Source organism: Hylaeus volcanicus, unplaced genomic scaffold (assembly GCF_026283585.1).
Source record: "Hylaeus volcanicus isolate JK05 unplaced genomic scaffold, UHH_iyHylVolc1.0_haploid 12237, whole genome shotgun sequence".
Lineage (NCBI taxonomy): Eukaryota > Metazoa > Arthropoda > Insecta > Hymenoptera > Colletidae > Hylaeus > Hylaeus volcanicus.
In genome coordinates, this window is record NW_026533172.1 from 2,621,208 (window position 1) to 2,632,591 (window position 11,384).

Genomic DNA, 11,384 nt, shown 5'->3' on the forward strand with positions numbered 1-11,384 from the left:
TTTTTTGTACTCACCCTCTTTTGTCCTCACCTCTCTCGTACTCAACCTCTCTTTTGTCCTCACCCTCTTTTGTCCTCACCCTCTTTTGTTCTCACCCTTTCTCGTACTCACCCTTTTTTGTACTCACCCTCTCTCGTACTCATCCTAACTGTAATGCGGCCGATCTCGTGCTTCTAGTACGTCTCTGTCTCGAAGTTATTCTTAGAGACCCTCAGTTTCTTGCACATTATGAATCGTTTTTAGCTTTTTGTTCATACTATGGTATAACTCAAAAATAAATTTTTTTTTCTGTATTTGTACAGGTGAACGATACCTTGTTGAAAAAATGCAATACTTTTTTTAAAGAAAAGTCATGTTACCAATTAACGTTTGTATTGCGTAAACTGTGTCGAGTTCAAATTCTTTTATTTTTTCGTTGTTTTTACAATGTCAATCCATCACAGGTGAATAAGTTGTAGTAATCTTTTAAGTTGGCGTGTTTTATATTGAATGTGAATAGTAATAAAAACATCTTGCTTTACTGTTTCAGAGGCGTCGAAATATATGTTACGGTATTTTGTCCCTGGAGCATGCGCAACTTCGTTTTTTACGCCATGGGTTTGAAATGCTTAGGCAAGCATCACGTCAATTCAACGAAACAAAACTTAAAGTAAGGAAAAACACAAAAGCAAAAATTTTTTTATTTTATTATTTATCAGAAATATTTAGCAACAACTCAATTTTTGAACAAAATGGACGAAATAATCCAAAGAAATCTTTCCCAGTATTTCTGTTGTTGGAAACAAAAAAAAATACACAATGTTTTATATACAAAAATACAAACAATAAGTAGAGTTATGTATCGTTGTCAGCTACGTCAATACACTATTTCTTTTGGTATGTTATCACGAAATGCTCTTGAAAAATCAATGATACGTGGTCTACTACGTGTACGACATTTGGAAAAATTTTCCCAGTATTGTGAACGTTATTGCTTGATTTCTATGACAAAGATGTTTATGCAATGGAAAAATTGGTCCCGAAGCAAAAGAGAGTATCCCACAAGTTATCTTCCACAATGGGTGCAACAAAATTACTCTCAAGTTAAGCCATTTAATACTCAATCAAATAGAATCTCAAGTATTTGTTACAATCAAACGACAAGAGTGCCTCATAAAACAACATTAACCTTTGCAGTGTATCCTGAATTACAACAAATACCTTCTAATTTTAGGTTATCACAACCTCATACTGCACGAAAAATTGCCACAAAAGAGTCAATCACTCCTAAAGTTGTTTGGAAACGAAATTTTAATGATTCGGTGGAAACTATACTCAACTATGCCCCATATCGTCCGGAGTATAAAAGTCTTGCTTTTCTTCATTCAGCTAATGGTCAAGTAGATAACTTTGTTCATACGTCTCATCATGATTCCAAAATTGTTACTCCAACGAATTCGTCATTAAGAAAAATTTCTTTTTGTCATGTCAGATCGTAAACCCAGGATTTTGACAAAAAGGGAACTTCAGCTTGTTCATTTGTTTTTAGCAACTCTCTTTTGAAACATGTTTCAACTGCTCTTGTTGTTAAAAAAAAAAAAGTTATTTCTGCTTTATTCCTCTTGATGTGATTGGTTCAATTTTTTCAATTTGACTCAAACGTCACATGATTTTGTTTGTAAATATATTTTAAATCATACTACCAACTTTATGCCATTGGTCTTTATTGGTGTTAACTCGTCCTTAATTCTCTCTTAATTGTATCCAAAGTTTCTTCATATAAAAAATTCAATCTATCAAAAATCTATCGAACATCAAACTACTGTGGACGCACTAGGACGTTTGATAGCTTGGAATTCGTTTTCAATGCGTTCAGATAACCGAATGTAATTTTTTTAACCAAGACAAGACACCTTTAACATAAATGAAAGCATTATATTAAAAATGATTGTTTTTAATCCAAATGATGTCCTTGTTTTTTTTTGACGTTCGTATCCCCCTTTTTTTTTAACCCAATATCTTTTATCAAAAGAAACCAATTTCTCTTCGGTGATTGTTCTTGTAACTATTGTTACTAAAACTCTCTTGAAAGAAGACTTTTTTTTTCTTTTTTCTTCGTAAACTAACCACACACAAGATTATTTGTAAAACGACTCTGACATTCAAGTTCCAAAAATAGACTTGCACATGAAGGCTATAGTTCTACCTACCGAATTCATCATTTTAATTAAAGTCCCGCGGAGTATTGATTAAATCTGCGGAATTATTTTTTAAAAAGCAAAACGTTCTATAGGAAGCGACTTGGGTCGTCTAATGTCCTTAAAATCTGTTGTGATTATGATAATTTCCACTAAAGAAATAAAGCTAGGGCCACTTTTGCTAGTCTACTTATTAAAAAATGTTTCTCATAAACGTTTCCTAAACCTGACATCATTGTATAAACTTCTTCACTTATTTATTAAAGTGTGCATTATTAAGGTGCTCAATGTGATTGTCGAAAAACATATATGTATAGATTTTTGTGCTTAGCCTCAATGCGGGTAAACTCGAAGCGGACATGGTATTATTAAATGTCTTCCTTCCGTATGTTTCGCTTCATACGCTAGCAGAAATTATTTAAATCTTTTTAGATTGGATGTTTCCTTATAAAAAAACTTTTGATCCTTTTTGTAAAACGAAAAAGTGTAGTGAAAACGAATTTTGTTTCATTCTTAACGAATAAAAATCGTGTCGCAGTTTTTTTATTTCTAAAAAAAAGCAAAGTATACCTGCATGTCATCTAGAGGCAGTTTTGTATGTAAGATTTCAAAAACAAAAACTTATTTAATTGTTAATTGCAATTTCCATTCATATAACAGTGATGTTGAAGCATTCTTTAAATTATTTTGCTCATGCTGCTAATTCATTCCAAATAGTTTTCAAAGCTCAATCGCATACATCTTCAAAAGAGTTAAAACGTTTTTATAAACAAGTGACAATTAATAAAATAAATCAATGCAACAACTGGGGAATTTTTTTAGATGGTAAACCACTAAAGACACCTGGAGGCAAAGTTTTGGCAGTTACTTCCTCAGAAGGTTCTAAGCTTATAGCAGATGAATGGAACAAGCAACATGATATTGTGAACTGTCGTGAAATGCCTTATACATCTTTGGCTATTCAAGCTCTTGATTTGATTGAATCACATTCTAATCTTGTTGAGAAGAAAATATTAGAATATTTACGCACAGATTGTTTTCTTATACGACCTAAAAACTTTCAAGAATCTCAAAACTTTATCAATAAAGACTATTTAGGAAGCTTGGAACCTCTCCATTGTAAAATTCAAAAGTTTTATAATCTTAGTGAACCATTAAAAATGTCTACTAATTTGGAAATCCCTGCACAAAACGTACAGGATTTAGACAAACTAGCGTATCAAATACGAAAACGTAACCATCTCCAGTTAAGCTGTTTATTTACAGCGACACAAATTCTTCATTCGTATTTACTTTCATTAGCCATGCTGGATTCATTAGAATCCGTCGATAAGATTCTATATGCATCCATGATTGAAAATAAAATGCAACAACAAGTTTGGGGTTCAACAGCCACACAAAAAAAAGAGGAAAAAGATATCAAGCAACGGCTTGTTGCAACACACATGTTTCATACACAAGTGGCATGATGCCTTGCGCACCTAACGCTAAGTGTGTGACTGTCACTTTGACAGAAGCTTTTAAAGGCACGAGCACTATAAACGTTTGAGGCAACAGAACATTTCACATCTAAAACAAAGCAATTTTGAATAAAAATAAAATTTCTATTTGTTCTCATTTTTGTTAGTCCATTTTAAAAAAATTAAATCCATTCTGTTTTTATATGAAAACTAATGAGACTCAGTTTTATCTCAATGTAGACATAGTGTGTTGAAAAGACTATGAGACAATGTTCTAACATACTTTTCACTTTTTGCACTAGAATTTTTTTTTGTGTTTCTTAATATACAAGACAAGAAACATCCAATTTTTTTGACTCTTATCATGGGCAAGTTGACGAAGGAAATGATTTCTAATGAAACCTTCGAATACAAATCGCCCTGTCAATCCATACCCCATCCGTTATATAAGGTTACTGCACTGTTCTGTGATTCCGTAGTATATGTTATTTCAACTCAATATGATAACTTTTTTTGCCAATCACTTTTTAATATTCCATCTTCTATTTCTAATCAGTTACCTACTCAAAATTCGATAGACGACAAGAATGTTTTAAAAAGTCTTCATGACGAAAGGTCAAAATTTGATATTTTAATAAATCAAAATAAGCTTGTAAATGCTGCATGGCATCGAACATCTTTATGCTTAGCAGTCATTACGACCCGTAAGCTTTATATTTTTTCTTCAGATAACACCAAAGAAGAAGATTTCAAGTAAACCAACTAAACGTTTGTTTTTGTGATACCTTTTTTTTTTGTGTGTGTGTAGATTTTCATGCAGAATAATGTACGATGCAGATTGCAATTTCTTATCCTTGTTTTGGTTAAAAGATCGACTGATGACAGAAATGTGCCACGATGAATGGAAAACCAATGCTTTTCAAACAAATGAATTTCGTTATTTCATTTGGAAGTGTCGTTTTACTCGATACAAAAAAAAACCTGTAAATGAACATTTTCTTCCAATACAAAAACTTTCCGGTACAGCATTTAGTCAAGATTTTTATACAATTGGTATCAATAGATCCCCTTCTTTAAGGACCTCGTGGTGTCCTCATGACACCTTCTTTTCAACTTTTGATCAGTGCGAACGCTCAGATTCGTTTTGGTGTTTTTCTTCAAAAAAAGATTCTTTTGAATCTACCTGTTTAAAACCGTTTTTTTTGCAACCTGATCCTTCTTGTCGCTTTTTAGCCCTCATGGTTCAAATTCAGATGAAAAACAAAACGTTTATCAGCCCTACAGTGCGAATTTGGGCTTTATATAACAAAAATCACTCATTTCCTGTCAAAACATATACGCCACCTATTTCTTTTCAGCATCGAAAGACAGAATTTTCTACAATGAACTCTACACAAGTAAAGAAACATTAAGAGTTAAATAGTATTTATATTTTTTTAATATAGAATTTGAAAAACAACGGAGAATTCCAAACATTCAATAATGAAAATCTTTTTCTTAAGCTTTCACAAGCGGAAAAAGATATTCTTCATTCTTGTTCTACTATAATAGACACTCCAGAGAAAGCCAATCAATCAAACAAGGGTTAGATAAGAATTCAAAAAGATTGTGTTGGAATGCATTCATAACCTTTCTTGTGTAGATAATGAATTCTCAAAAAATTTCGGTAATACAGTTTCCCTATCGTATTTGAATTTTGTACAAACTACGAAAAAATGGTTTATTCTTTTCGAAATTATCGCTACTCACAGACCCTTTTATGTTTATTTTGTAGGTTTTTCACGCTACAGTGCTATGCAACACGCTGTGAATATTAACACGTCCTGTTGTGTCACTTCTCTTTCTCACGGAGCTCCCGTTGTGGCTTTTCAGTGGCATGAATCGGGACCTTTAACAGATGGCGTTTTCATACCACGTTATGTATGTGTGGTAACGGAAAATCATTATATCACAGTTTGGTTAGAATCTTCATTTGATGTAAGAAAAGTGGTTTTTAGATTATTTCGTATCAAGTGTGTTAAATTACTTTAGTCCCCGTTATCTTTTGAAGCGGTAGCTTGTTTACCACTCAATGCCACGACACCACCTTTTCACAGTGTTTCAATGAAAGGTAGTTAATTTACCTGTGTTACTAGTAAGACGGTGATGAAACGACACTTAGACCCGTTTTCGAAAACATTGTCGAGTTGCGTACAAATGTGCTGGCTTATGTCTCATCGCGTGAATAGTACTATTCCAAATATAGGCAATCTCTTACGACTTACCAAAAAAGAGGTCATTTCTTTTGAAACATTTTTATTGTCAACAATATGTTGGATCCTACAGATATCTTCTACCTACACAAAAATTAGTGTATTGAATTCTTTATTTGATACAAGTGATGCGTATGACCGTAGAAGCGATTCTTTCACATTATCGCCAATAGAGGGTATGAAGAAAATAGGTACGAAGCATTACGGTGAAAAAGAGGTTTATTGTAGAAAAAACCTGTGTATCGCTGCATTAGAAGAAATACCATTAATACCTCATTGTCATTATGCTCATTCACTACCAAACGTTTCTTCAACCAATACAACTTTATGTTTAATTCCATGCGCCTCTATGAATCGTTCAATGGACTTCCTTTTTGTGATGCTTGGGTCAAATAATCCTCTATCAAGTCGGACGATTTCACTTGATTTCTGTATTGTCACCTATCGTCTTCATGTTTAGCTACTTGTTCACCAGGAGTGTTCGTTTACGTTTTTGAGGGTTTTAATTCTCAGCCGCAAAGTCACGTTTCTTCACGGCTTTTCTTAACTCCTGCACATCTTCCATTACCATGTCAGGTAGTGTTGTAATTCAAACAAAAAAATGTCAATCGGGACGTTTTATTTCTATAACGTTTTTTAAAGGCCTTCAGTATCATTTCCGCTAATTATGAACATGCATCTCCATTCGATCTTTCTTTTTTTGGTACGTTCATTATTTTCTTACTCTAACCATCGCTCAGCTTGACTTTTTGTTCTGACCTACTTTGCTCGATGCTTATTTTTAAAGGAAGATTTTGGTATTCTAGATGTTTCATTTTACCTTTGTTCTATGACCTTTTATTCTACATAATTTTCGTTCGAGAAACTATGCTGAAAATCATACGAGTGTTGTAAAATTCATACTTGACGAGTAGCGATGCTATTTTCATTGATTTTGTTCCTTTATAAATTCTGCATTCAACGACATGTTGTTTTGTGTCTTGATGAATATTTTTTTTTTAATTTTGCACGAATTTTATATTCTTCAGAATCCCAAGCGTTTTGTTTAAAAGGTGAATCCATTCGTTTACAGAATCCATTTTTTTTGCCCTGTTGTTCTCTTCTTGTCTTGAGCATTACTGGAGAACTTTGGTATTGCTTTATACGTCCCCAAGCAACACAAGAAAATTCTAGCAAAGTTAAAAAATTGTCAAAGTCCAATAGTTTACTGGTAAACTATAGGATTTCAGTCTATACTATTCAAAGTAAGCTCATATATATTTTCTTTAAAATTGTTTCATGATAAACCACCATAAGTAAACTGATTTTTTTTTTTTGTTTGTTTTAAATAAACCATACAGGTAATTGTTTGTCGGGAATACTTAAAGATCGTTCACTTATCTCAATGCCATTGCACTCCAATCAAAAAGAAACATGCCATCGCTTTGCCTCCATGTAAATTGTTGTTCTTTAATGTCACATTCTTTAAAGGACAATTTGTAAAAAGGGCTGCAGAGGACTCAAGACGAGTTTGCTGTATGATTGACGAACATAAGTACATTTCCTGCTTATACTTGGAGCTTCATTCTGACGGCATCGTTTCTATTGGATACATTTCTGAGGATATTAGTACAGTAAGGCACGAAAAATAGTCTACGACGTATCCAGCAAATTTGTTCATTATAGGCAAGCGCATACAAGAAAAACAATTTGAATTTAAACGACTTGACAGTAAGCTTTTCTACTGAGCCAATGTTGTTTTAAATTCCCTTTTTTTTTTAAATGAAAAAAAAGGATCAAACCAAGGATTCTGTTCAAGCCGTTCAAAATTGTCACTTTTTTGATACATTGGAATTTTCAAAAAAAAACACTCTTTTATTTTCCCCCCATTCATTAACAGCAACTCAAGAATATTTTGTTCAATCTACAAAACAAAAACTTTTTTATGAAAACATGCCTCTGCCCAAATTTTCTTATACTGTTTGGCTCCCCCTTCACATATATCCACCTATCGTTTTAGCAGTTGAAAAAGACTCAAATAGCTTGCTGTGTTTTGAGGTTAACACTAGTCATTTAAAAGACATTTTTTATTTTAGATTGCTCATTCCTTGTTTTTTCTTTTTATGTATTTTTCCTAGTTGATGATTCCTTATGCTGCTAATTCACCTTATTTCCGTTTAATTCCGTTCACTGGAAATTTTCCTTCTTCATTTGTACAAACAAATTATTTCATGCAAGGTCACCCGCAAACACCTAAAAATTTTCTTTCTTCCATACATCAAGTCCATGTGGTTCCATTACAAGAGGTGCTGATTCTTTTCTTGTCGTGATTAGAATGTGTTGCGTATTTCTTGTAAAAATCTTCCACGTTTCTCTTATGTTTGTACAGAATCGCTGTCTTATTTTTTTATTGATTCATTTAAAAACACATGAGTCTAACTTCAACACCATGGATTCATCTGAGTATCATCTTATCCTTTTCATTTGTTCTACAGTTATAAAGAATGGCATTACGGAGAGTTTATTACTTGAAAAACTTTTCGATGGATTTCTGACATGTTTGTCCTCATTACCATCGACACTTTTAAAAACCAATGTTACTCCATCCTTTCCAATTGATTCAAATCACTTGTTAGTGGTACCAAGTGTCACGATTTGGGATACGGTGATTCCCAACAACGACTCGCTTTTCACTTGTTTTGCTACGTATCCTATCTTGGATGGCTTTCCTTCCCCAGACCATATAACGCATGATCCTTATGTTGGAATTTATCAAATTCATGATTCGGTTGCGTCAGTTTTAGCTTATGCGAATTTGGAGAATTCCGAGTTTGAAACATTTCACACTGTCATGGCACTCTGTCTTTCAAAAGTAAATAAAAAGAGTCTTTCATATTTCTCATAGTCCTTGTCAAACAGGACACTTTGGTGATTTTAACAGCCCAAAGGCATCTTTTGTTTTATAATTTGCTCGAATTTCAGCCTTTTCGTCATCTCCCCAGTTCATCTATAGATCTATTGTTGCATCAAATGGGAACGTCGCTTGATGGTGATCGACTCTCAAGAAAGGATTATTACTTTATAAAATGTTCACAGACAATTAATTTAAACGACCATTTTCTTAATAGTGTTAATTTTTTATCCTTGAAATATCAAGAACCCGTTTTAAAAGAAACCCCTTCTTCATCATCTTTTCAACCTCTTTCTTTCGGGAAAAAAAAATCACTCGACAATAAAAAAAATACGCGGCTCGTAAACGAAACGTCTTCCGATTCACTTTTTCTGCACACTACTCCACATTTAGGCCGTTCAAGTTTATTAAAAATTCGCAGTTTCCATCTTACACTTCTTCTTCTCGTTTCACTTGAGTTACCACTTTCTGATGAAAAAACAGCCACTATACCTTTTATCTTTATACGCCACGTCAATCGTTTAAAGAAGAAATGGATACCGTATTATCAACTTTCTCCAAATGTAGAGAAAACAAAGTAAGTACATTCCTTAGTGTTCCTACTTTATTTTTTTTTTATTGTTTAAGAAATCCAGTTTTTCTTCCCGGTACAGTTGCCTGGAATTCTCAATATTCTCTTTCTCTTTTTATACGACCCATAGATTTCAGCCCTCATTCTAATACAAATAACGAACCTCTTCCACTTTTACATTTACAAGTTCAAGATGTCAGCGATTCCCAAATGCCTGTATATCATCCTTGTTGTTTTATTGAATATTTGAAAAATGGAAACAATTTTTGTCGTGGGCTTTTCTTTATTTTAAAAAAATTGTATTTAGCTGTATCCAAGTGGAAAACAACCTTAGAGTCTTTTTCAAAAAATGGGCGTATGCATCCATTTTTAGATCTCTCCATTGACTCCGCATGGTATTCTAATGAAAGCGAGTGTAAAAAAAAACAAGAACCTAAAGATAATTCTTTTGCTACATGTACAGCCCATACCTTTATGGAAACATCCACTGAATCAAATGCAGAATCTTTTTCAAAATATAGCCCTAGAGCACAGTTGGATTTTTCCTTGAATTCAGCATCGTTTTCAGACAAGAATGATACTTCATTCAAAATGGTAGACATTCATAATGACTCTTTAATAACATCACTCGAACATTGTACTCTAATAAAGTTCATTGAACCTACTTCCCATCAAAATTTACCTTGGCTCACGTTTGATGAAACAGTGGAATTATGTGGAGTTTTACGATTCATTCAACCACTACTTGCTACCTTTTATTCTCTACATCTGCACGATGCGAGTATTGCTCATGTTTTTAATTTAATATCTTGGTCACCAACTAATGTCCCCTCGTCTCCGCTTCAACATTCGTTTGACTTACCTCTCTGTTTTTACTTGATAGCATACTCCTTAATGCTCGTTGTAGAGCTTACGCGTGATGAAATTCTCAAAAACAATGTTTCAGGTGAACTATAATTGTACTCGATTTGTATGTATTTTCAAATGACAACAGATCAAGTTATATTGTGGAGCCCATATTCGAGGATCACTGGAACTGATGTGGCTTGGGCTACTCAATGCAATACAGATCATGTTCTGTTTGAAAGACTTTTGTCTATACGGCACTATTGGCTGTGTTATTTTAACACAAAATCTTATAATCTTTTACTGTCGTGGTCTGAAGTTCGCAAGGTGTGTTTTGAATTCTAACATTCTCACTTCTATTGGTTTTTAATTTTATTTTGTCGTTGTATTGTTTTGCTAGTCTGGAATTGCGTTTTGGTTACGTCAACCGGATAATTTAACATTTTTGGTGGAAGAACATTTATCGAAATCTTCTTATCAGCTTAACACAAGTTTAGATGAAGCATCGCTTTGGTATATAGTGTCTGGAAAGATCTCGTTACTCCGTCTTTTACATAACGCTCAAAAACCAATTAATCATCAAGTCAGTGCTGTGAAATCTTTCTTTTTAAATAAAATGCGTTTAGTGAACAAACAATTGATTTTAATTGAATTCAAACAAATTTCCTTCATTCTACAATTTTTTTTAGATAGTCAATTTTTTAATGCAAGACTTTCAAAGCCCAAAATGGAGAGCGGCAGCTAGTAAAAATGCGTATAGTTTACTACAAAAACGTCGTTATCAATTAGCCGTTGGATTTTTTATTTTGTCACAAGAATATCAAGAAGCGTTAAACGTTTGTTGTAATTATTTAAATGACCCCCAATTATGTTATTTTTTATCTAAATTATTTAAAGTTTATGTCAAGCGACAGGGCACACTCTTGTCAAATGAAAATCAAGTTATACCAACGCTCTGCCATTATGTTGTAAATAAATTCCTTTTACCTTTAGCGCGTTTTCAACATGATCGCGCTTTTGAATCCTGCCTTTTATGGCTTTCAGAGCATTACGAAGCATCTTTTATTGCAACAGCACCTTGGTGTTTTCGTCCAGAAAAAATTGATATGAATTTGACAGGTACAAATCATACGTACTATCTTTCAAATCGGCCTCAATCGCCTTCCTCCATGACCACGCCAAATCATC

At 33.3% G+C, this 11,384-nt stretch overlaps 5 protein-coding genes across 7 annotated transcripts in view; all 5 read left to right on the plus strand.

Annotated features, from left to right (window-relative positions):
- Nucleotides 1-1,580, plus strand: part of LOC128883707 (uncharacterized) — an 8,364-nt gene extending 6,784 nt beyond the window's left edge. The window contains exons 2-5 of one of the 3 annotated variants that reach the window (XM_054136336.1): nucleotides 303-443; nucleotides 530-649; nucleotides 699-1,379; nucleotides 1,472-1,580. In XM_054136336.1, coding sequence (XP_053992311.1) covers nucleotides 303-443; nucleotides 530-649; nucleotides 699-1,379; nucleotides 1,472-1,492 — 963 coding nt within the window. In that variant the 3' untranslated portion in view covers nucleotides 1,493-1,580. Of the gene's footprint in view, nucleotides 1-302; nucleotides 444-529; nucleotides 650-698 lie in introns of all 3 variants that reach the window. The other 2 variants (XM_054136338.1, XM_054136335.1) reach the window with 2 other exon arrangements.
- A 1,259-nt stretch (nucleotides 1,581-2,839) lies between these two features.
- On the plus strand, nucleotides 2,840-3,646 carry LOC128884493 (ATP synthase mitochondrial F1 complex assembly factor 2-like). The gene has a single exon (XM_054137927.1). The coding sequence runs from the start codon at nucleotides 2,840-2,842 to the stop codon at nucleotides 3,644-3,646; it is 807 nt and encodes a 268-aa protein (XP_053993902.1).
- A 644-nt stretch (nucleotides 3,647-4,290) lies between these two features.
- LOC128883908 (uncharacterized) lies at nucleotides 4,291-5,940 on the plus strand. Its single transcript, XM_054136773.1, has 5 exons — nucleotides 4,291-4,390; nucleotides 4,446-5,034; nucleotides 5,083-5,221; nucleotides 5,280-5,303; nucleotides 5,412-5,940. Exons 2-5 carry the CDS (start codon nucleotides 4,462-4,464, stop codon nucleotides 5,666-5,668), a joined length of 993 nt encoding a protein of 330 aa, XP_053992748.1. The 5' UTR covers nucleotides 4,291-4,390; nucleotides 4,446-4,461; the 3' UTR covers nucleotides 5,669-5,940.
- A 513-nt stretch (nucleotides 5,941-6,453) lies between these two features.
- LOC128884494 (uncharacterized) lies at nucleotides 6,454-9,900 on the plus strand. Its single transcript, XM_054137928.1, has 12 exons — nucleotides 6,454-6,465; nucleotides 6,532-6,592; nucleotides 6,918-7,133; nucleotides 7,230-7,323; nucleotides 7,376-7,502; nucleotides 7,555-7,599; nucleotides 7,663-7,926; nucleotides 8,007-8,174; nucleotides 8,258-8,740; nucleotides 8,788-9,356; nucleotides 9,407-9,566; nucleotides 9,814-9,900. The coding sequence occupies exons 4-12, from the start codon at nucleotides 7,274-7,276 to the stop codon at nucleotides 9,898-9,900; spliced, it is 1,953 nt and encodes a 650-aa protein (XP_053993903.1). The 5' UTR covers nucleotides 6,454-6,465; nucleotides 6,532-6,592; nucleotides 6,918-7,133; nucleotides 7,230-7,273.
- Nucleotides 9,901-10,334: 434 nt separating this feature from the next.
- LOC128884495 (uncharacterized) lies at nucleotides 10,335-11,306 on the plus strand. The gene is made up of 4 exons (XM_054137929.1): nucleotides 10,335-10,523; nucleotides 10,597-10,779; nucleotides 10,886-11,032; nucleotides 11,190-11,306. Exons 1-4 carry the CDS (start codon nucleotides 10,335-10,337, stop codon nucleotides 11,304-11,306), a joined length of 636 nt encoding a protein of 211 aa, XP_053993904.1.
- The last annotated feature ends 78 nt before the right edge of the window (nucleotides 11,307-11,384 follow it).